Below are 24,704 nucleotides of genomic sequence, written 5' to 3' on the forward strand. Positions count from 1 at the left end.
CTCGTCATAGTTTAGTATCTAATGCACTTTGTTTTAGAGTTGGGTAAATTCTGAAGCTGATTATTACACTGAGAGGTTGAATGAGCACCGGGAGGCTCACTAGTGAGGGCAAATTTAAGGTGGTTGTGATAATGATTGTTATGTAGGTTTGTTTATGCCTCCTGTTGTGTCGAGGGTCATAATGGCAATAATGAAAGTGGTGTATCTCTGTGTGTGTGTCTGTGTGTTAGAGAGAGAGAAAACAGACACACAAACCTTTTCATTTCTGTTCTTTTTGTACATACAGGCACAAACAGATGTGAATATGGACTCCAGTAAAAATGCATTTACAACACTTGCACCTTAAATACTTTAAAATAGCAGCGAGCGTGTAAATTTATCCTTCTACCGACCGAACTAATGTTAGCAGCAGCTACTTTTTTTCCGTATAAGAAAGTAAAAACTGTCACGAGGAAGTTATAAACATTTCCATTAACATCAATGTTTGAACCTTTTTAAAAAATAAAATAATAATTACCAACAGTAATGCTTTCGTATCACCGTTTAGCACAATCATTCAGAAATAGATGTCATTGTTTAATTTAAGCTTGTCCGACACACGCAGAATCCCAAATGGGTTTAGAGCACGTACTTTGTTTTTATATTTAATTACAAAATTGGTGCATAGGTTTTTCTAAAATACTTAAAAGTATGCTATTAATTCATTAGTGAGACCTGTTTTTTGTTGTTGTTTGTTTAAATTATAAAAAGTAAAGAAATGCCCCACTTAAATGCTTTTTATACATTCCAATGAAGTATTAAAAAAATCATCAAATAAAATGTTCTGATTCCCACCACTGGAGTCAAACACAAGCTATTAGACAAGAAAAAAAAAAAAGAATATGGCACGTGATTACTGGCTTTAATTGCTTAAGTGGACAGCCAGAGTGCAAAGTTTAAAACTGCCTGCCTGACTGCCCTGGAGCTTTTCTTTAATGCGAGGCTTTTAATGAGGAAGGGTAAATTGTCAGCAACTGTTTCTTTTAACGCCCACCTGTCATTGAGCAATATTACTATATTACAGAGGACTGTGTTCTTGTCGGCCATTGCGTACTTGGCTAAAGGGTTTTCTGTGTCTCGCTGTTGGAGGTCGAGCGATTGATCGGTTTCGCCCATTAATTGGCACCGATAAACAACTGCTGGAAATACCGGCCCTTTCCGAATCAGATTGCCCACCCCTGCGTTAGCGGCTGCAAAGCGTCCGCTGTCATTATACAGTACGAGAGCGGCCTCTAGAGGCGAAATACAAACCATCACTGACAAATTTTGTTGTGTTATTTGCAGTGTTTTTGATTCATTTTGGGTGTCTGTATTTTGATTTATTATTTGGAGTGTTACTTTTTGGTTCAGTTTGGATGTATATCATTTATTTACTTTAATATTTGTTAATAGTTAATAAAATATTAATATTTCTATATTCATTTCATTAAACAAGTACGGTACATTTTCATGGTACAGTCATTACTGTTTATTTTTGTAATAAAGTTCAGCAATATTTTACTTTGGGTGTTGTTTTCATTCAGTATCGGTTGATTAACCGGTTATCGGCAGGTACCACCTAACTTGGTTATCACAATTGGTATAATCCACTGTCGGTCAACCTTTGTCTTTTCCTGTTTTCGCTTCTGCTTCCCAGGAAGAACATCAGTGGGCTGTTTATGGGGCGTTCCGGAGGTGCCACGGTGCTGTCGGGCTCCATTGCCGGTCTTGAAGGAGGCTCTCAGCTGGCCTTGCGTCGGGCAACCAGCATGAGGAAGACTTTCACTACCGGCATGGCTGCCGTCAAAAAGAAGTCCCTGTGCATCCAGATCAAGCTGCAAGTGGTCTGTACTAAGCTTTGGAGAATGTATCGTTTTACTCAGTAATATTTAACCGTATCGTGAGACACCCTGAAAAAAGCAAAAACAAAGTTGAAGATAAATCTATTGTATGATTTGTGTTCGTGTTTGCTCCACCAGGATGCGCTTATAGACACGGTGAGGCGCTCTAGGGTGCACTTTGTGCACTGCCTGATGCCCAAGGCGGAGGCCCTGAGTGGAGAGATGCGTGTTCATGGAGAAAGCAGTGACACAGGGCTCATGCAGCTAGACGTGGTGCTGCTGCGTGCTCAGCTCCGAGGCTCCAAACTGCTTGATGCTCTGCGCATATATCGCCAAGGTAGGAGGGGATCGTGCAATGATACAAATCCACCTGGACAGATGTCTCATTGCCAGTAGATGCTATAGAAAAATGTGCTTTTTGGTCATTTTCAAATACATGACTGACAAATCGGCAAGTCCATTAATTCCCGTAAGCTATAAAGAATTTCCTACTGATAATCCGCCCAGCACTACACATTTATGAGACCTGATTTTCAGTGTTTTCATACTGGTATGGAATTGATGAATGTCGTGTCAGTTTTGACAATGGGGAAATGAAATATCCCCATGACCCCACGGTGAGCTGATTTCACGGTCATCTAAGGCCGGCTTCTAACCTTTTTTCTTTTATCTTTTTTTTTTCTTCTGTAAAATACACTAGTCTCAGAACACTATGTTTGTTTAATATGTCACAATCCAAATTAGAGGTAATACAGCTCAAGATTATGATTTTGTTAAATATTTAATGAAATAAGCTGCAGATTGATGCTGGAAGCAGTAGCGTATGCGAGCTTGTATTCATGAACATCTGTGGATTTAATTTGTTTTGTTTAATATCATTACTATAAAATATACAGCAGAATCAGCAAAGCGTGTCATTGCAAAACTGCTGGTTTCCAAAGCTGATATTAGAATCAGCAGAAATGTGTGGAGATTTGCCCATGAAATATATCGTGTACATTGGCCTTGTGTTTATCTGGCACTGGGAACACTCTCATAAAGCTCATAACCCTCACACGCTCAGCTCAGCCTTACACTCCCCTCTCTCTTGAAGGTTACCCTGATCACATGGTGTTCTCTGAGTTCCGCCGACGCTTTGACGTACTAGCACCCCACCTGACTAAAAAGCACGGACGCAACTATATTGTGACAGATGAGAAAAGGGTGAGTCACTTTGTGTGTGTCTGTGTGTGTGTGTGTGTGTGGTCTCCTCTGTGCTTTTCCTCCATTTGCTGTCCCACTGTGTAATTGATTATGACAACGCTGGGGGCCCTGAGCTGAGTAATGGCTAGCTCTGCTCATCGTTCTTCTTTCTGTCTCTGCTGTCTCAGCAACAGAACAATAAAACAACTTTAATCAAAGACCTCTGTGAAACCTTTATGAGAAGCGTCCCATCCTCCTAGCTAAACTCACCTGAGGGCCATAGTAAACCTCATGCCCAAGATTAGGGTGGTTATTATATATTATGAAGAACACTGCAAAATATAAAACTAAGTACAAGGCTGTGTTCTACAGTGGATGCAACAGAGGCGTAATAGGAGTTTAAATACTTCACTTTTTTAATTTGCCACACAGAATTAGATTCTCAGCAGCATTTAAAAAGACCTTAACACTGTATAAGATATATTTGGACAGAACAAAGGCAGTGCTGTCTATAAGGGAATATCTTCCATCATTTTACGAACTAAATTTTAAAACATTTTTCCAACTTATTTGTAAATTAAAATTTAAATCCGTGTGATTCATCCTTTGAGGGATGGGAATCCTTCAGACGGAATCAAATTACGGCTATTCAGGTTAATCCTCAGTAAAAGCATCGAGTAGCTGGAATTAATAAGGACCATATTGCTCTCTTTTTGGTGTTAATATCAGTCTCATCATAAGACCCTTATTATTATACTGTAGCACTTGTAGCTTTGAATTTGTGTTGTATCATCGAGAGTTTTAAACTTTCTTGTTGATGGAGATCATTAGCTGCACTTGGGCGAGTTTCAAGTAAACAGTTTTTTCCCCCCATTCCTTTCTTTAGTAGAAATGATTCAGTTATTCTCTAACACTACAGGCGCTAGACTGAAAAACACTGGGAGTATTTCTTTAACCCAGCTGTTCTGAGATTCTCTGGCTGAACTGAAAGATTCGAAAGACTTCTTCAAAAACCTCTGAGCATGTGTGACTGTGTCTTTGAGAAATATACCAGGGGAGGGGGAAAAAGAACAGTTTTTATAAATAAAAAAAAATTTAAAGATGTGTGCAGCAGCTACCTGTCCTTGTTTTTTAACTGTTGTTTACTTGTTTTTTCGTTACTCTATAAGTATATAAACATGCGGGAAAAACAATTCATGTTGTCTAACCAAGCAGTATAGATTTGCCAGGACACCCTGCTCTCTGTATGATCAGTAAAATGTTGCTCTCGCTCTGAATGAGAGTTTCACATTGGAACCCACATTAAAGTCATCTGTAAAAGTGCATTTTTTTACTGACTTGGTAAGGGCATGTGAAGAGACTTGAGCATACCACTGGAGAAACACCGTCTGAGCTGAGTGAAGTGCGCACTTCAGCTACACTGGAATGCTGAGGCACAAAAGGAGAGTCAGAATAGTGAGGCAGTTTTGAATAAATGGATGGAAAAAAAAAAAAAAATTAGGGCCCCGTGTCAACACACTGAGCAATGCAGAGCTAGGGCATACTGAGGTACGCTGTGTATTGACTTTCACATTTGTACCCGTGTGCATGTTTGTGTTTCAGGCTGTGGAAGAGCTCCTGGAGTTTCTGGAGCTGGAGAAAAGCAGCTATCACATGGGTTTGAGCAGGGTAAGCAGCGAGACATTTTCACTGTGATCACAGGCTTTGTTTCATTTCATACTTTTAAGTCTCTAATCCAACGATAACCTTAATCTTCAGGTGAGATGCTCTCATGTGTGTTCATCAATCCACTATTATGGAACGGTGCATAGAGTGAGCATGTAACATACAGAATCAGGGCAAGGATCAGTTCTGGTATACCAACAGATGGTATGATTTCCGTTTAGATTACCAAATCATTTGGTTTCCCTCTACGCCACTCAGACTTTCAGCCTGTAATCCTGTTACCCCACTCACAGCTGGGGGAAACAGTGCAGCAGCCAATAGGGAGACGGGCCAAAAGGGTGTTCCTGCTCGGCCATTCCTCGACGCGTCAGAGGTGATAAGGCTGCCGCTTTTGTCACCGTCATTTGCTGGAGCCTTGGAGCGTGAAAAAACAATTAAGAGACATTTGCTTCTTGCAATGAGCAGTCATGACTTTGGCTCGGGGCTGGAAGGTTCTACTGCACTCAGTCTATCCTCCACGCTTTGTGCAATTAAAGTTGAATTAGTTCCCTTTCCTATGTGCGTCGCCAAAAAGGATACTGGCGGACAACAGCGCTGCATTTGGGGCGCTCTGTGCGCCAGTAAGCCACAACAAACACCAATCAGCTCAGTGAGATAATGAAAAGCAGCAAGGCAAGAAAGCCAGCATAGCAGCAGGCTCATAAATGGCTGATTAAGGGGACGTTTACATGACTGCGATGTACTAAGAACATTTTCATTTATCGTTTTTCCTTTGAAAATGAAAAAAACGTTTTTGAAATGATTCGCGTACCGACGACAGCGTTGTCAAAACGCTTCCCACACGTACGGATCCGCGAAAACTATTAAAAACGCTGTATTATGCATGCCAGGCCAGTAGGTGGTGATGTCACTTTGTAAAGAAACACAACATGCCTGCGCACATAAGCATTCACGTCAACGTATCGGTCATATTGATCCAGCAAGACTGCCTTAGAAACAAATACAAGTAAACGGGGGTTCTGTGTTTTTTCTGGATAAAAAGCACAATAATGTTTACGTTTCTCAAATGATTTCAATGGTTTACCTAGAATCCCGATAGTTAATGATAGTTAATAGTTGACATTCGACTTGGAAAATTTTTCATTTTGAAATGTCAATCGATTGTGAAAACTCGCGCTTGTCGAGTATAAATCCGGCTTATTTTTCTTGGCTAATAAATGCGGAGACGTCTCTAATGTAATATAATGTACATGAAATGTGGAAATGGATTTTTCTGTCTTCAACCCTATCTTTTAGCTTTTTTGTGCTCCAGGTCAGAATTCTGTTAACAAAGCTCGTTCATTTTTAAATACTGAAAAAAAATCTAAATAGTGAGACTCTGGCAGTCAGTCTGCTTTCTATATTTTATTAGCAATAAAAGGATACAGATTTACTCCAAACCAGACTGTTGCAAAGATAGTTGTAAGGTGTTGAATGCCCTTCGTTGGCGTAGCTGTTGGTTAATAATTTGGCGTACGAAACAAACATGTCTCCGCTGGTCGTAGTAGTGATGCAGTGAATGTACACTTTTGCTGGAGAAACACACACAGTCCTGCAATTTAAAACGTCTCACGCATTGTTTTGAAGTACTCATGCGCATGCCTATAGACTGAACGCGTGCGCATGACGTCATCGTTTCCACAGATTCTCGTTTTTGTACGTTTACACGGAGACGATAACATCGTTTTCAAAAACTTGCACTCTGAAACCCGTTTTCAGGCCCCAAAACGCCGTTGTCGTGGAAAACAAACAGGCAAAACGCATAAAAAGTTTTCCGTTTTTAGTCGGAAACGTTGTCTTGTAAACGGCCCCTAATTGTGGGGGTTAAATGGGGGTGTCTAGAACAATATACATTGGTCTAAATCTACACACACACACACACGTATAAAAGTGTAGCATTGTAACCAATATGATAACTGCCCAGTGTGCATAAAAGTTGTAGCTACAGAGTGGCACGTCCAGTCCCTCCATGATTTTGAAACTCCGCAATATTCGGAGGAGCTTACAATTTTTCAAAATTACCGCAGATTTTTCACAGATTTGGCCCATAAGGCGTCACGTGACGTCATCACAACGAGCATTCAGGAGCTTATAAAGTGCATTTCCACCAGAGGAATCAGGGATGGTTTTTAGTTCATGCACCATAGTGCTGGTATCCTTGTTAGTTCCTGGTACAGAATTAATGTTTTTGGTGAAGCAGAAAGTCCGTGTGGGAGCTTGTCATACTGAACTGATTAGTACATGCTTCTCATGGCAGACGCGTGCTCAGTTAGTGGTAAAAAAAAAAAAAAGGTTTGAAGTGTAAAATTGTCCTTTCTATGCACAGCTGGATTAAAAAGCTCATTAATGTTAGTATCATATTTGTCCTTCAAAGCAAAAGCAAAAGAACGAAACCACTGCGGCACGATGAAGCGTAGTTCATCGCAATTTAATAAGAACAATAAAGAGATGTATCTATTATCTCTAATTTTGCGCGCACGTGCACACACACACACAAAGTTCAAGCACGGCAGAAGTGAGGTATAAAATTGTGCTGCAATTTGTCTGTGATGATAATGCCCTCCTACAAATGAGCCCAGAATCAATCATGGGTACGGACTTGAGTATTTGGGCCAAGTGTGAAAAATGGCTCGAGGGCATCAGCATGAACGAATTAATGGAGATCAGTGAACATCAGATTATTATGGATGGGGGTAAAGGAACGGAGCACACAATAAAATTACTGTGTGGGTGTCGACATTGTTTAGCCCAGCAGGACTGTAGCGGAGAGTGTAGCTTCTGATATATGAGCGTTATTTGGGATTTCTTCTCCCACCACCATGAGTCAAAATGCTCTCTTTTGAGGTCCCCCCCATTATTTTTTTTCTAGGAAAGTATGATTAGATGAGCTTCATGACCCATCTGACAAAGCCGCTCTGCTCGGATAACCATACTAACCTTCAGCTGTCAGTACTGGAGCAGCCATGCAACTTAGTGGCTGAAGGATTCAAGGCTGCTTGCTGACCCAGATGGCAACTCTTTAGTGTTGCTTAGAGGTTTCATCAGCATTCTTCATCATGGGTGTCAACATGCGCTGTTCCAGCTATCTAGAGTGTCCTCAAAATGTGCTGCGACGACGTGATTTAAAAATAGTTACATAAAGGGGGTGTCTTAGTAAATGAATTACTTAGTAAATGAAATGATGTCTCGGAAGATCATATGGTATTGTTCCGTAATGCTCCACTCATCTACAGGATGCTGTGTGTCTTAATAAATACTGCAACACGTGGCACAGAAATAATGCCTGGTTTTGATCTGTAGTGGAGAATTACGCTGTGGCACAACCGCAGATATAAGCTCAATCAAGAGACGTTTCCTGCCAACGTTACTGATGTGGAGTAATTTAATCAGCCGACACTCAGAACCACTGCTCTGTGCTGTCAATGTACTGGCTGCGAAATTCTTTGTATCGTCAGGGCGGTAAACAACCCCGTGGCTCTAAGTCTGCCTTTAGTGCTGTTATCATGTTAAAGCGTTTCGAATCCCGAGGGTCCGCTGAACGAAAATGCAGAAAAACTAGAACTTATTGTGTTTATTTATATCAGAAAATGTCTGTTTTTTTCCTCGCCTCATGTTGCTCTGCCTCAGTTTGAAACCTCTATCACATATTAAAGGAAATGTAGTATAGATCGAGCTTGAGGTGAGAACCCCAAGGTCCTGACAAAAAAGAAAAAAAAAGGACAGAAAGAAAACTGATTTTCAGCCTCTATGTGTATGCGTCAGTGCTCTTGATTTGTACGTTGTGATGAAGTGTTTATTTATTTTGATTTCATACAAATAGAACATGTGCGAAATGCGAGAGAGGCTCGTTACAGCTGACGCGCTTGTAAGAGAGCACTCTGCGACTATTCATATAAAGTAGTCAAGGGAGTCAAACGGCAGTGTTTGTTTTACGAAGCTGTGGATCTCATGGATGTGTTGTGTGTACAGGTGTTCTTCAGGGCAGGGGTTCTGGCTAAGCTGGAGGAACAGAGGGATCTGCAGACCAGGCGCAACATCACTCTCTTCCAGGCCACCTGCAGGGGCTACCTCGCCCGGCAAGCCTTCAAAAAGAGGAAGGTGAGTTACCGAGAGATCTGCTTAATACTTTCATGTCAGAGCCGCGTTAAACATCTTATTAGAATAAAAATCAATCAATCAATCAAAATGAGACCGAGTGGCGACGTTATATTTTGTTCACTGGGCTGCTTTTGAATTGAGAGCTCTCCATGGTGAGTGCTGTAGGATTTTGCCCATCAGGATTTCATCAGAGCAACCCATAATAAATCCCTCTGGCTGTGCCCTCAGCTGGCAGATCAAATTCAATCTGATTGTCTTCAGGGAAACGCTGCCTCTCACTCAGCCCTTCATCATGGCTGGATTGGTCCCAGCTTACTCGTGTCCCCTTTCACCCCACCCTCACCCCGTGTACATTCATGCCTCTGTTCACTTTTTCTGCTTCGGGTTAAAAATCAACATGAATGTATTTTCTCTGGAGACATGTGCAAGTGAAAAATAGTAGTCTAATACTACAGCAGGAAGCACAGAGTCATGTTTTCCCGTTTTGCTTCATGGAAACGGCGTCCATCGAAATGGTTAATCTGATCATGGAGAGCGGTGTTATTTGGTTGTACTAAAATATTTCAGAAACATTTATGATGTGAATTGACCTTTTGAATATGGTACATATTCACGCATGCTTGCTTTCTCTCACTCCCTACTTCACCTTCTTTCTTTCGTACCCCCTTCTCTTTCTCAGTCTGTCATATTGACAAAATGAAGTCCAACACAAAGCTGTCGTATAACTCTCCCACTGTAAGTAACAGTCACTTTGTGGTGTTCTGCTCTTACACACAAAATATATTATCTGATTTCGTGTCTTTATTTTCTCTCGGTACATTTAACTGTCAAGTAACCATTTACTTACAGTCAGAGAGTTATATGACGGCTTTGTGGCACGGCGCTTTCCTCAGTATTTTCACATACCTGTGTGTTCCTTAATTCTGAAAAGACCGCAGATTTAATCTGCTTCCTAAAAACCGTTCTGTCGTAAGCCAGATAATTGGTCGAATGATATGAGTAGCACTATGCTATATACCGACTTCCGTCCATCCTTCCATTTTCTGTCCCACTTATCCTACACACGGTCACAGGGAGCCTAGAGCCTATCCCAGGGGACTCGGGCCACAAGGCAGGGGACACCCTGGATGGGGTGCCAATCCATCGCAGGACACAATCACACACACGCACACACACACACTCATTCACACACTACAATCAATTTAGCGATGCCAATCAGCCATGTCTTTGGACTGTGGGAGTAAACCGGAGTACTTGGAGGAAACCCTCAAAGCACAGGCAGAACATGAAAACTCAGCGTACACAGGACAGAGGCGGGAATCGAACCCCCAACCCTGCCGGTGCTAACCATTAAGCCACTTTGCCCCCATACACAGGCTTCAAGAAAACATTTTTTATTTGGTACGTAGGCTAAACTTAAACTAATTACTAATGGGGATTTTTGAAAATATGTTTTTTATTCATTTTTCTATGAAGGACCTCCATTTATCTACACATCACTACAGAGCAAGCACACGTTTAAACGTCACCTGCATGTCAACGACAGCTTTTATTTTGAGAATGTCAGTCAGGAGGAGTTTTTTATTTTTTGTATATTTCCTGGTTGTTATACCGACTTCTTTACTGGGTAACTACAAGTTAAAAAAAATTTTGTCCTGGCTACAGTGAGTCATTGTGCAGGACTTTATAGATTATCTTGTTGATTGGTCAGACTGGTGCAGCACTTCCCTGTGGAGTTTACCTGGAACCTAATCCCTGTGGATTAATACAGCTGTTTGTCTGTCTGAACATTTTCACTGATAGTTTTTTTTGTAGGTGTATCTGTAAAAGGTTTAAACAATACCATTGCTTTTTCAATCCACTTTTGTGTAAAGGAAGCAGACTGGAGCTTACGTTTCTGGGTTAAATCCATCCTAGGTTGTGGCGTTTATCGGCGAGCAGAAGTACACTGAAATTGGTCTTTGTACCTGTTATTTTACCCACAAAACAGAACAGATTCGCTTCAGAAGGCTTTTTCAGAAAAGGAAGTGTGTGAAAGCCTGGCTGTGTCGCGAGGTTTATTCGCAGTCTTCAGCTAATTAAACTGTGTGTTTTGGTGTAGGCAGGATGAGGACCACTGCACCAGAACTGGAATAGTTAGTCTTTCATTACCTCTGTATGAGACTGTTAAATGGAAGTAATCTTACTTCATCTCTGAAAAAACAAAACAAACTGCCACAAATTCCATTTAATATTCTTGTGCTTGTTTCTGTTTGAGAGCGCCTGAAGCCTGGATTGTGGTTCTTTCCAGAAGAACACGGTCTCCCTCTCTTTTCATGAAGCGATAATAGCTCTGATAGACCTATCATTACAGTGAAACAGTCATGCAACTTTTATGTGCTGACTGAAAAAGCGGAATGGGAATGATTGGGGGGAAAAAAAACCCCCATTCTTAACAAGGTTTAGAAAGAAAAGAAATGATGACATGCATTCAGTGAGTAAATCATTTCCATTTCATTTCCTGTTTAGAATTTAGGATGGTTAACTGTAAACCTGTAAATGGTCTCCACGTTTCTACACTCATCGTTAGGGCCTTTTTAGTAAACGGGGCGGCTGTGGCTCAGGTAGAGCGGGTTGTCCACTAATCGTAGGGTTGGCGGTTCGATTTCCGGCCCACGTGACTCCACATGCTGAAGTGTCCTTGGGCAAGACACTGAACCCCAAGTTGCTCCCGATGGCAAGTTAGCGCCTTGCATGGCAGCTCTGCTACCGTTGGGGTGTGTGTGTGAGAATGGGTGAATGAGACAGTGTAAAGCGCTTTGTAGAACCGCTAAGGTTGAAAAAAAGCACTTTATGAGTGCAGACCATTTACCATTTTGGAGCTTCATTTTCATCGCCTTACTTCATACAGGAAGAAATGTTGTTGGAACCTAACAATATGTATGTAGGCGCCTGTCAGAAGTGTGCATGCAAATAAAAAGCCACCTGCTGCTTCACATTAGAGTTCAGACGAGCTCAGGCCCATGCGCAGGGGCCGTTTGAGAGCGAACAGATACAATTTTGTTGCGTGTGAAGACTCTTGCTGTGTGAAAGATTACTCGAAGGCCATTACCAGCTCTCACAAGCACGGGCTGAATTCTGCCACTCTAATTGGATTTCCAGATAATCTGCTCTCATTGAAGATGCGCATGTTTCAGCAGCCAGGAAACCTTATAGCAGTTTAAATTAGCTGCAGAGCAGTATTGATGTGCAGTTTAATTACCCACAAGGGCTTCATAGTCTGTTTCATAGTAGAGTGTTGAGGGGCTCTTAGCAAGGGGAGAGGATTTTCTATAACGTAGAGGGTCCACAGGTCCTGAGCCCAGAGATTTGAAGCTTCCTCCAGTCGGCTGTTATCTTCCTGTTCAGTGTAGTAGGCACTGGAGCTGGACAGAGCTGCTACTCCTCCCTCATTCCTAGCTAAAGCTCTATATAATGCCATGGTAATGAAGACGAGAACAACCACATTAAAGCAGTTGGTGTTTTTAACTGTCAAGAGGTTCTGTGACAGAAATTTGGCAGCAGTGCAAAAATTGTTTGCTCTTCTTAATGTTCTAGAAAAACCATTTATATAAATCACTCCGAACTCTTAGTTTTTAGGCAGTTCTTTTTTCTGTGTATGTTCTAGGCATGAGGGTGAGTCTAATGAAATGCTCAGTTCTTTTCTTTTTTGCGTTGTTGAATGCAAACAGGCATCACAAAAGTGTACCGTTTTTATACACTCGAAGGCCAAAAGTATGTGGACACACCCGGTCGGCACACCTTTTTGAACATCCCATTTCAGATTTATTCTCTCTTTACTGTTGTAATAACCTCCACTCTTCTGGGAAGGCTTTCCACTATATTTTGGAGCGTGGCTGGGGGGAGGGGGGGATTGTGCTTATTCAACCACAAGAGCATTAGTGAGGTCAGGCAAGTTGGTGTTCCAGTTCATCCCAAAGGTATTCATTGGGGTTGAGGTCAGGGCATCCAGACCAGCCTTGACGCACCATGTCTTCATGGTTGTCACTTTGTGCACAGGGTCATTGTCATGCTTGAACAGGTTTGGGGGGGTTTAATCCTACAGCATGCAAAGACATCCTATGCAATTGTGTGTTTCCAACTTTGCGGCAACAGTTTGGGGAAGAACCACATATGGGTGTGATGGTTAGGGGTCTACCTACTTTTGACTATATAGTGTATATTGTACAAGGGTTGCATTTGACTCACCCTTATAGTTGGACCTTGCTGATCTGAGAGTTTGAATTCTTTTTTACTGTATTAAGTGTTTATCTTGAATATGGCAAATTCATTAAATAAAAAAAATGTAGTCTCTTGTTTATGCAGGTATTCCACCTACTACTACTGTTATGGTTATATCAGTTGGTTGTTCAGTGTTTTTGAATGTTGTAAGTCTGTGCTCCAACTCACGAGCCATTCTCTTGCAGATCCAAGACCTGGCCATCCGCTGCATCCAGAAGAACATCAAGAAGAACCGTGGCGTGAAGGACTGGCCCTGGTGGAAGGTCTTTACTACCGTGCGGCCTCTGATCCAAGTGCAGCTCAGCGAGGAGCAGATCCGTGGCAAAGACGTATGTTACTGTTTATCTATAAGCCACACCCCCTCAACCAAATGCAGGTTCTTTCTGTCCTGTGATCTCTTCCTCTCGCACTTTCCATCAGTACCACTCTCAGTAAAGCCCTGTCCTAAATGGCACAGTAAACCCTGTTGTGATGACTAGTCAAACTTTTGTCATTTCCAAAGATACACGAAATTTATCAGGCCCTTCAACAACGCAGTAATCATCAAAGATTATGTATGATGGAGAAATGACCTATTTACAACCTATGCAGCAGCTCCATACCAAATGATAAATAATCTATAGATGAAATTAGATCATTTATTGTGTTCAGGGTTTATTAGCTATTTTACGTTTTGGAATCAATCTCTTCATTGTTTTCCACCATTTGAAATGATTGGTGCGATCCATCTTTTTAAACTGCCCCAAATGAGAGGTGGAAATGCTTCATACACAGTTGAGACGCTGCCAAATATTAGTCATTTTTTTTCTTTCCATGGATTTGTCTCTGTTCTCTCTGTTTTGTCTCTATTCCTTTATCTCTGCTTATGTCTGCCTCCATCTCTCAGGATCCACCTTCTGAACGGAGTCCTCTCCAGACACTTCAAAAGCACTAAATCGTTGTGCCATGTCTAGGTTTTGGCATTTGACAGTGGCAGAGCTGCACATAAAGCCCATGTGGATGGTTCCTCATAGTTGCTGTTCCCTGTCGTAGTCCCTCCTGAATTCCAGCCTCTCAGAATTCGTTTGGTCTCAGCCCAAGCACTCGGCTGCTTTGATTCCTGCCTCAGCGGTTTTGGCTCGGTGTGACTGTTTGTAGAAGAATGTGTGTGAATACGTTACCTGTGTACTTTAGGCCTGCTGGTTCTTTCGGGATGCGTAGTGGCACAGAGATGTTGTTTGGATCAAATGCAGCTCCTCTTCTTGTTGGAGACTGCAGTGAGCCTACAAGTCAGCAGGTGCATGCGTGTTTACTGTATGTGTGGCACATCCACTTGGCTGTGTCCTGATCAGTGTTCGAGTAGTGAGAGACTCTAGCTCAGGGCAGCCTGATTTAACAAAAACACAAACTCCTTTAGTCAGACGTTAGCCAGAGTCACCCCTGATCACCTTCAGCATTCAGGTGAGAGAAGAAGAGGCTGATGGATAGAGCGCGGAGAGGAGTTTCTTTCTATGTGCTTCTCAATGGATTGTCTTTCTGACTGACCGTCCTTTCTTTTAAACTGTCCATCAGTTGAGTGTCTCTGATGTAGTGAGCGTCGATGGTGTGATGATTACGAGCTACCCGTCTGTATGTTTTCACTCTGACTGCCTATGTATGTTTGTCTGATTTTGTTCAGGAGGAGATTCAGCAGCTGAAGCTGAAGCTGGAGAAAGTGGAGAAGGAGAGAAACGAGCTGCGACTCAACACTGACCGTTTAGAGAGCAGGGTGAAGATTACACTCTTTTTACTTGCTCATACACGGGTCAGAACAAAGCGCGGGTTGGGGCTAAAGATGCTAATAAAAGCATTTTGGCAATAAAAAAAAATTACTACTACTAATAATAATAAGCAGAATATTTAAATCAAAATATGACTCCCTCACTTATCAAGTGGATATTTTACATGCTAAAAAAATTTAAACAAGTAAATAAATAGGTATGCTGCTACAATATGCAACCAGTTAGACATCTAATGGATTTAATGCACAAGACAAAAAAAATTATACAAAATCTAAACTTGGCTGTATTGCTGTGACCGATGTTTAATTGAATACGCCGTGATCAAGAATTTGAAGTTTCAGGTTGTTTTTAGAAAGTTGTGGGATTGCATGCAGTTACAGACGCACACACACACACGAGCATACCAGCTCTGACCACCTCCCATGACATAGCTAAAACACTAACAGCTTTGTGTCACATATCCGAGGCATGATGTTAAAGTGCAGCAGCGGCCCGATTCCCTACAGTCTGAGTTCATTTAAGGCAGGGCTACTGAATGATAGTAAGCTCCTGCATTGCTGTGTGCGTGTTTTAGATCACAGAGCTGTCATCAGAGCTAGCCGACGAAAGGAACACAGGCGAGTCTGCCTCTCAGCTGCTCGAGTCTGAGACGTCCGAGAGACTCCGGCTGGAGAAGGACATGAAAGACCTTCAGGTACCTGCAGTAGCGCTATGACACACTCATTTTGTAGGGCAACTCCTTATCTTGAAGTGCTGTAAATAATAGTAATATTAATGCTAAATAATATTGTGTTTACTTTACTGTCGGAGTTTGGAGGTAGGGGGGTGGGGCGGTGACGACTGCTATTGATATCTCTTGTGGGTATGCACGGTCTTGTTTTTTAATGTTCAGTTAATAGACAAATTGTATGTGGTAATGTGTTGTATAATGCAAAACTTTACTGAGAGTAAGTACTCTGAATTAAATGTAGCTATTAGACATGGATAGTTGCACATCACTTGCTAGTGTGATCACAGGGTTAGACAGATGGTGTATTTGTGTGTGAGAGAGAGAGAGAGAGAGAGAGAAAGTGATAGAGAAGGAGGGAGACTCTGTACTTGTCTCTATTTTGCTGATGGTGTATGTGTAGTACATATGTGTTTTTATTTGTTTGGCTGAGTTGGCCTGTGAGGTAAACAGCTCTTCTTTTTGAGCAGATGGTATTTACCAGCAGATCTAAGAGCCTGTGTGTGTGTGTGTGTGTGTGTGTGTGTGTGTGTGTGTGTGTGTGTGTGTGTGTGTGGCAGGCCAAGTATGACTCCATGAAGAAGCAGATGGAGTCCATGGAGATGGAGGTGATGGAGACTCGGCTCATACACGCCTCCGAGCTTAATGGAGAGATGGACGATGATGACACAGGCAAGTGACAGTACTTCCTGCTCACTGTCATTTCACTGAAACTGTGCTTTACTGTGAAACTGTGACTGGGAATAAGGTACATGGCCATCAACTATTAGCATGCTTCATGAAAAGAAGCAGAAATGACACATGATATTTCGAGTTGAAACATATGGGCATGCTGTATAGGTTTTTTTCTTTTGTTTACCATGTTTAAATTTGTCAGCATCCCCACAATTCCCCCAGAAAGAATAACAACACTTGGACTCCTGTAATTATCTAACAAGATGACACTTGTAGAGAGCTTCTGGATGCTGTCTTCCATTCTGAACATTTTCAGCTCCTTTATATTATTATAGTTTGGTCATGTAGAAGGCGATCCATATTACAGGTTCGTGAAGTCTGGAGACTGAGTTGGCCTTTGATAAGCATTGATTTTGTGTCCCTGTACCAATTTCTCTGTTGGTATGGATGTCGTTCTGCATCATTATCTCCAGAGCTGAAGCATTTCTGAGCTAAAATAACTTTGTATTTTTGAAGAAATCACAATGTTGATGATTTAAACCCTGGACCACTAGATACAGAACAGTTTTAATGATCCAGCAGCATATTGTAATCTGAGCAGGGTTTTGGGATGAGCTAGAGAGTAATATGACAGGGTTGAGTGGAGCCAGTGTCAGTAGCAACCTGATCATCTGACTCTCATGATGTTATGTCATGCCCACTGCCTAGGTAATTATTTTATGCAAACATTTGTTCCTGTCCTCTTGAAGTCTCCCAATCACTCAGGAGTTGACTGTAAGCGAAGAGCAGCATATGGTGCCTGAGGTAAAGCTGAGGCTGCAATTTCCATGTGTTGCGTGACTGTGTTTAGCCCTCAGCCCAAGGGATTTTGAGAGACTTTTGGAGTCCGTGGCTCACTGGGCCTTCAGATTGGCTGGTTTAGAGCTCGGATTCAGGTGGGCTGCCTGGCCTCGGTTTGTGACCTCCTGACAAATGAGAAAATAATCTGCCGGATCAGGTGCAGCTCTACACCAGCCTCCGTTTGGAATGCCGCACTGCTATCTAGAGCATAGACATGTCTCTGTCAATTCCTTTCTCTTTTCTTCTATCTGAAGGAAACTGCTTTATGTATAGTAGCTGTCCTGCATGTTCTGTCTGTCTTTTTGAATAGTACCATTAAGAAAGTATTAGCGGACCTCTAAAAAGTCTGTGACCTTCATCACTGTAACGTCAAGACTCTGAGGTTCTGAGCCGAATAAGACTGATGATACTCCATGTGTAAGATGGGCTCCTTTGTGCTGAACTGTTTCCTGTTTCAGTATGATTGATTTCCGAATGTTCGAGCTAAGCCATGTACATCCAATTTATCCAGCACCCCTGCAGTTCCCCTCTATCTACTAATTATCATGATACTAATAATTTATGGTACTGTTAAGGTGGAACGGTTCCTATAGGATGCATCACACATTTTGACTTGGACGTAAATGGTTTTGATATAAAACAGCTGGGAAATTGTTCACTGCTATGTGGTATTATGTAAAGCAGCATCATATCGGGGTGGGCAAGGAAAGCAAAATTATTATATACGACATTGTTTTCATGACATTTTCGTGGTAAAATATTATAGCATACAGATTTTTGTGGCTATCTAAAGAGTCAGTGACAAGCTTATTGTATCATTGTGGGGTTTTTTTTTTAACCGTGTGGTAAGTGAATCTGATGCCTAATTTAGGCTTGGCTTTGACACTGGTACAATCTGTTGAGGTCACACTACATTAAGAGCCAGGGGGGTGTAAACTTTTGAACACGATGATTGGTGTAAATCATTGTTTTGTTTACAGATCTTATTTTATTCATTTAGTACTGCCCTTCAGAAGCTACATAAGATATTTAAATGTTTCCCAGAAGAGAAAATAACAATTTACACTGAGCATGCTGTGTTCAAATGTTTACCCCAATACGGTTCTTAATGTATCATGTTGCATTCTTGAGCATCAGTGAATGTTTGCACCTTTTGTAATAGTTGTGTACGAGTCCCTCCGTTGTCCTCAGTGTGCAAAGATGGATCTGAAGATCATATAGCCACTGTTGGAAAAGGGTCAAATATGCAGAAGATGCTGGAAAAGCAAAGAATGTGCAGGACCTAGAGGATTTTTCTGAAGAACAGTGGGGAGTTTCACTGCTCAGGACAAACAAGGGACTCATGAATAACTATCACGAAACAAAAAAAACAGTTGATTGCACCAATTCCTTTGCCGCTTCTGCAGCCCTCAAAACAAACACAAACACACAAACCAGCATTAAAGCTGCGTGAACACTCATTTTCCCTGACACAAGGACAGCTGCAGCTGTTTTACATGTGCAGATGTTTTGCAACAAGTAATACATTAAGGCAAATACATCTGTTGTCTTTGTAGTTTTTCCCGTTTTTTTTTCCTCAACTATTCTGTGTGCTTAGCAAACATCTCCTCCAACTTTAACCTCGTTTGACCAATCACTGTGATTGTCATAACTTTTATAGAAAATGGACAACACAGGTGATTCTTAGCTGTGATCTTATCTGTTAAAGATTTTTCTGGCTTCTCATGCTGTAAATGTGATCTACAATGCAGTCCTCTCTGTGGAGAGAGAAAGAAAGATAGATGTGAAGAGCATTTAGGTACATTTCATACAAGAAAACAGGAAAATTATTTACATTTAAAAATTAAATCTGATTTTTAAAAAAAAAAATAAATAAAAATATCTGTAGCTTGGTCACAAGTTGGTACTTTTGCTAGCTAAGTGAGGAACAAAACACGACATGCTGTTATAGGAAAACTATCAATGATGTGTTTTATTCCTTTCATACCACACACTCTTTTTTTAAAAAATAATTTATAGTTACATACATATATTTTAATGTTGCTTTTTTCTCTCTCTGTAATTTAATTTAACTTGTCATGTTACTTAGCAATCACAAAGTTCTCCGCCCTGAGATGATAGAAACTGTAAAGTCACAGATTTACCGTTGACTATTATTAAACCCTAACACTGTTTCACCTTCCAAAAATGCTAATAAACATCATCTCACAGGGAAAAAAAAGTCACCATGTCAAACGTCTCCACAGCGGTTTAAATGGAGTGTCCCCCACACAAGCCCCTGTGGAAGTTGTTACTATAGCATCTGCAGTAGATCAATCACCTTCTGACCAATTGAATGTGACAGTTGAACAGTTTAAGTTACTTTAATGTTACTTTAATGTTAGTTAGTTACAGTTACATTTATATAGCGCTTTTCTAGACACTCAACGTGCTTTACATTGTGATGATGTGATGTACCCAAATCAGAGATGGAGATTATTATGGGCACATGATAGATAAGGGCCAATGGGGGAATTTCTCCAGGACACCGTGGTTATACCCTTACTCTTTTACAATAAGTGTCTTGGGATTTTTAATGACCACAGAGAGTCAGGACCTCTATTTAACGTCTCATCCGAATGTCAGTGCTGTTTTTACAATACAATGTCCCTGTCACTATACTGGGGCATTAAGAACCACACAGACCACATGGTGAGCACTGCCTGCTGGCCTCACTCATACCACTTATTAATGCTTTATGAATGCATCAAGATACATTGATCTTTTTTTGTTGAAACAAATAAAAATGTAAATATGTGTGATTGTATGTTGTGTGCTTGTATAGGAGGAGAGTGGAGACTGAAGTATGAGAGAGCAGTCCGGGAGACCGAGTTCACCAAGAAGAGGCTGCAGCAAGAGTTTGATGACAAGCTGGAGGTGGAGCAGCAGAACAAGAGGCAGCTGGAAAGACGGGTAAGTCTGCTAATATTGTGTAATGCTTCTCAAATCTATTATTGTTCATTAATTTATTACAGAAATATTCATTTTCATGACTTGGTGGTCATGCTACGGTGGTTACGCAATATACTTCATAAATACCTAGCAGACTGGAACGACACCCGTGTACGTACACACACACACACACACACACCTCTCACAGGCAGTCGCCTCGTGCACCCTCTTAAGACTGCCGCTTGTACTGCTGACAGTAATAAAAGAGCTAGAAAGGCACATCATAGTCAGAGTTTATGATGGATCATGGAGTCGTGATGAAATTCCGCTGCTCTTCACTCTGAATGACGCGACGCAGGATGCCTGCAGACTCACCGCCAGTCTGAAGCGATGTACACAATTATCAAAGCTGCATAAAACAGTTTTTTCCTTAACCAAACAGAAAGGAGACTGTTGACAAGCTGTCTGAAAAGGCTCTGAACAGTTTGTGTTTGTGCGTATCTGTATTAGCTGACAGACATGCAGGCAGACAATGAGGAGGTGCAGCGGGTGGCGCAGCAGCTGAAGAGGAAATGCCAGAAGTTGACAGCTGAGCTCCAGGACACCAAACTCCACCTGGAGGGCCAGCAGAGTCGCAACCATGAGCTGGAAAAGAAGCAGAGGAAGTAAGACTGGCAGCATTAAAAGTCTCATAAGTTCTCCCAGCAGTCACACTAAAGGCTAAGGGATGAAAGTAAGCGTCAAGCACAGTGTAGGGAGGAGTGGACAGCGATTAAGGTATAAGCAGGGACGGACAACAATACATTTAAATGTATTTTGATATATAACTATGTGTCAAGTATAAATTTATTTTTAAGAATCAAATGTAGTGTTTTGTATCTTAAAATACAGAAATGCATTTTCTGAGGGGGCCTCGAGATCAGTCGATGGGGTAATCTGAATGTTCTTGCTTAATATAGCGAACACTACACTACATCATGATGAGTTAGTCAATTATACTGTTTCTTTAATTTGTACTTTAATTGTAGAAATATAAATGGATCATAGAAGATTTATCTGCTAGGTGTAACGCATAAGAAAATGATCATGTAAAATCTTTTAAAAACTTGGCAGTCATCCATTAGCATCACTCATGGATTTATTGACATTAGTGAGATTATGACTATTATTCTTGGCATTAGCTGCTGAGCAGCCTGAAAGGGACACAAGTGACAATGTTATGTACTGTAGACCGTGCTGTAGGAGGAGCTGGCACTGTGCTTCTTGCTTTCTCACAAAGTGAAGGACCAATCCCAAATCACTTCCAGGCTCAGTGCAGCCTTGTGAACCCACAAATGATAAAATGCATCGTAGCTGATAGACAGAATGATCTGAAAAAGCAAAGTCTTCTGCAAAAAGTACACGTGAGCACTGAGTGGGCGAGTTTGAGTCGATGCATGCTTTACTGCTAGCTGGTTGTCTCCTGGCTCTTGAATTAACAAGTGTAGTCACCTCGCTTGGGGGATGTGTGAGCTCCAGCATTGCCATCATTTCCTGCGTTGAGCTGCCAATGCACATGCACACTACCATAAATTTTCTTTAATGTCTATCAAAATGTCAAAGCCCGCCCATCAATTTAAACTGCCAAGTCACTAAAGAACAACGATAAATGCCTATTATTTGGATCAGTATCATGACCGATATTGATGAAAGTGTTACAACCAACACAACATGGACAATGCATATGAACATAAATGATCTTAAACCATGTCACACTCTAGTGTTGTTTCTCTTTTTGTTTTTCAGCCAGTATAGCAGTTTTATACCGAAAAGGGAAAAATGGGATCAGTTCATGCTTATCTAAAAGACATCAATATCATTAGACTCATTATATGAAATGTTGTTCAAGTCCAAAATCTTAGCAAAATATTATATTACAGAAGTTAGTGTTGCACTAGCACTATGCTAGCTGTGTAACTCATGGCTTAAATCATTTTCATTATCGGATACGAGCCTAATATTACAAAAACACCTTTAATGCCGGATGATTGCTTTGCGTAATTGGTACATTTACAGTGATGTGATTATGATATTTTGCTACATGTTAATCAGCAGTGTTTTATTTTTTTTTTTCTTTTCCACTTAACGCTTTAAACGATGGAGAGATTTTATCACTTCTCTGAACACCGTACTCGTTTTTAAACCAGAACCACATGTCCTAGAACTCCTTCAGGTTTTATATTGATTGATGTTATATTATATATGATTGATATATCATGTTATTGATGTTAACTTCATTTTCTTTATATTCATGGTTTCTTAAAGGACAAACAGAAACTGTGTGTTTGTGTGTGTGTGTGTGTGTGTGTGTGTGCGCACAGGTTTGACTCTGAGCAGACTCAGGCCCAGGAGGAGGTGCAGAAAGAGAGAAGTCAGCGTGAGAAGCTGAGTCGGGAGAAAGACATACTGACTGGGGAAGTGTTCAGCCTCCGACAGCAACTGGAGGTCAGCAGCCTCTCACATCCTACGTCTCATCCTCTGCTTTCACATCTCTTAAGATGCAATACGTAACATTACGTTAAATCTGGCATTGCATCAAGTTTCCCTTAACTACCGACGTTCACTGCATTAATTAATTGACAGACTATACATTTCTGCATTAATATACCATAAGTAATACAAGTGAAGTGAAGTCTGTTTAAATGTTAATGAAATACACCAACATTGAGTTGTTTATTCAATGCTTGCTTAAAAGATAAATTCTAGCATGTTCCTAAATGTTGATAACTTACTGAACTTAAGGAACGTGCGAATTTTCAACTTGCTTTTCAGCCTTAATGTGACAACTGCAAACATGTTAATCAAGCTGTTCATTCATACTGGCTGTCTTGGGCTTAATTTACACGCCTCCACCTCAAGTATATAAATTTTTTCTGCTATTCTTGTAGTAAGTGGTTTAATGTAGGATTTTTATGGCATTATCCTTGCTACCACCAGAAGAACTGATTACATTTTGGCATTGATCCAAACATGGTCAAGGCATATTTTAAGGCAAGCAAGTTAGTAAGAAGAAGGACTCAACTTGTTGGAGGTAGAGTTCTACTTGTGTTAATTGATAGTATGAACATTGGTTAATGCATGCGCTGATTATTTGGCTAATTTGGTTTATTTAAAAAAAAAAAAAAAAAACATAATACAAGAGTCAGTTACTGTGTTAATACTGCTTATGGCATTAACTAAGGTGTTAAATAATGTCAGATATGTGATCCTTAATGTAAAGTGTTACATGTATCAGCACTTAGGACTGAGTGTGTGTCTGTGTGTAGAGGTGAGTGCAGATAACAATGAGAGCTGTAATAACCTAACACTGGTTATGTTTTCACTCAGGACAAAGATCTGGACATGTGTGCTCACAATCTGAAGCTGGAGCAGATGGAGGCTGAGCTGCAGGATCTGAACTCTCAGGAGTCGAAGGATGAGGCCTCGCTAGCCAAGGTCAAAAAGCAGCTCCGCGACTTGGAGGCAAAAGTCAAAGATCAGGAGGAGGAGCTTGATGAGCAAGCAGGCACTATTCAAATGTTGGAGCAGGTACACACACACACACACACACACACACACACACACACACACACACACAGAGTCAGTGCAGCTTCCCGAAGGGAATAGTTTAATTTACGTGGCACTCACTTCAAGAATGCCTAATGTATTTGTTATTGTGAATAATGCAAGTCTGCATGCATAATTAACACATGACATGCAAATTTGTTGGTATATTTATATTTGGAAATATTCAAGCAGACAATACACAGAGCCTGCAAAATAAAGTAATGCCTGCTTAGTTCCTATTGTTGTTTGGTATAAACACCTAACACAGGAGTGTGTGGTAACTGGCCTTCAGTGATATGCTTTGGTGTGCTCATGCAGGCCAAGCTACGTTTGGAGATGGAGATGGAGAGGCTGAGACACACACATTGTAAAGAGATCGAGAGCAAAGATGATGAGGTGGAGGAGATCAGACAGTCATGTAGTAAGAAGGTAAGACCGTTTCCTTTCACACTGAGGTATCTCTACTCATATGCCCACTTCATCATAATAAGTGGGGAAAATATTTTGGTTTCAGATCAGTGGGAAAAGCTGTGTTTGCTCGCAGTGATTCAGTTATGCGTACATTATTGGAAGTACCTAGGTTTCCTGATAAATGCCCGTCTACTTCAACATTCTATAAAAGAAAGAAAAAAAGCACACAGTAGTGCTCTCAAGCAAAGTGAATAAAACAAGGTGTAACCTGTAATGTAATGACTAATAAGTACAATCTTCTCGCTAATAATCAGGTTATCTGTGGGTCACAAGGCTGCGGGTGGAAGCAGGCATTTCAAAAACAGCTATTATTCTTGAGCTGCCTGACTCAACTAAGAGATTATTGCACTTTTCTACTTACTGTCCAGTTTAAAAGCATGTTTAACCTAAGCCAGTAGCCTTTTCCAGGATGGTAGTACCTTCCAATGGTTATTTAGCAGCAAATCAATATAAAATATGTGCTGTTAGCCTTTCAGACATCAAATCAAACCCCCCAGCCTGAAAAAAATGCTGAAAGAAAAACCTCAAACATTTTCCGTTTTCACATCTCCGTTTAAAAAAAAAAAAAGTCTCACATACTGAGTCAGTGCCAAGCACTGTTCTTTCTTGCAT

The 24,704-nt window shown here is 41.0% G+C and overlaps 1 protein-coding gene across 17 annotated transcripts in view; it reads left to right on the forward strand.

The window, feature by feature from the left end:
- Positions 1-24,704, forward strand: part of myo18ab (myosin XVIIIA b) — a 112,824-nt gene that overhangs the window by 69,489 nt on the left and 18,631 nt on the right. For all 17 annotated transcript variants that reach the window (XM_017490631.3, XM_053687549.1, XM_017490633.3 and 14 more), the window contains 14 exons: positions 1,676-1,862; positions 1,998-2,196; positions 2,953-3,062; positions 4,644-4,709; positions 8,715-8,843; positions 13,289-13,432; positions 14,761-14,850; positions 15,438-15,557; positions 16,151-16,262; positions 19,930-20,057; positions 20,547-20,701; positions 22,397-22,520; positions 23,403-23,603; positions 23,940-24,050. In XM_017490631.3, the coding sequence (XP_017346120.1) occupies positions 1,676-1,862; positions 1,998-2,196; positions 2,953-3,062; positions 4,644-4,709; positions 8,715-8,843; positions 13,289-13,432; positions 14,761-14,850; positions 15,438-15,557; positions 16,151-16,262; positions 19,930-20,057; positions 20,547-20,701; positions 22,397-22,520; positions 23,403-23,603; positions 23,940-24,050 (1,876 nt within the window). The remainder of the gene's footprint in view (positions 1-1,675; positions 1,863-1,997; positions 2,197-2,952; positions 3,063-4,643; positions 4,710-8,714; positions 8,844-13,288; positions 13,433-14,760; positions 14,851-15,437; positions 15,558-16,150; positions 16,263-19,929; positions 20,058-20,546; positions 20,702-22,396; positions 22,521-23,402; positions 23,604-23,939; positions 24,051-24,704) is intronic.

The sequence above is a fragment of the Ictalurus punctatus genome, chromosome 17 (assembly GCF_001660625.3).
Source record: "Ictalurus punctatus breed USDA103 chromosome 17, Coco_2.0, whole genome shotgun sequence".
Lineage (NCBI taxonomy): Eukaryota > Metazoa > Chordata > Actinopteri > Siluriformes > Ictaluridae > Ictalurus > Ictalurus punctatus.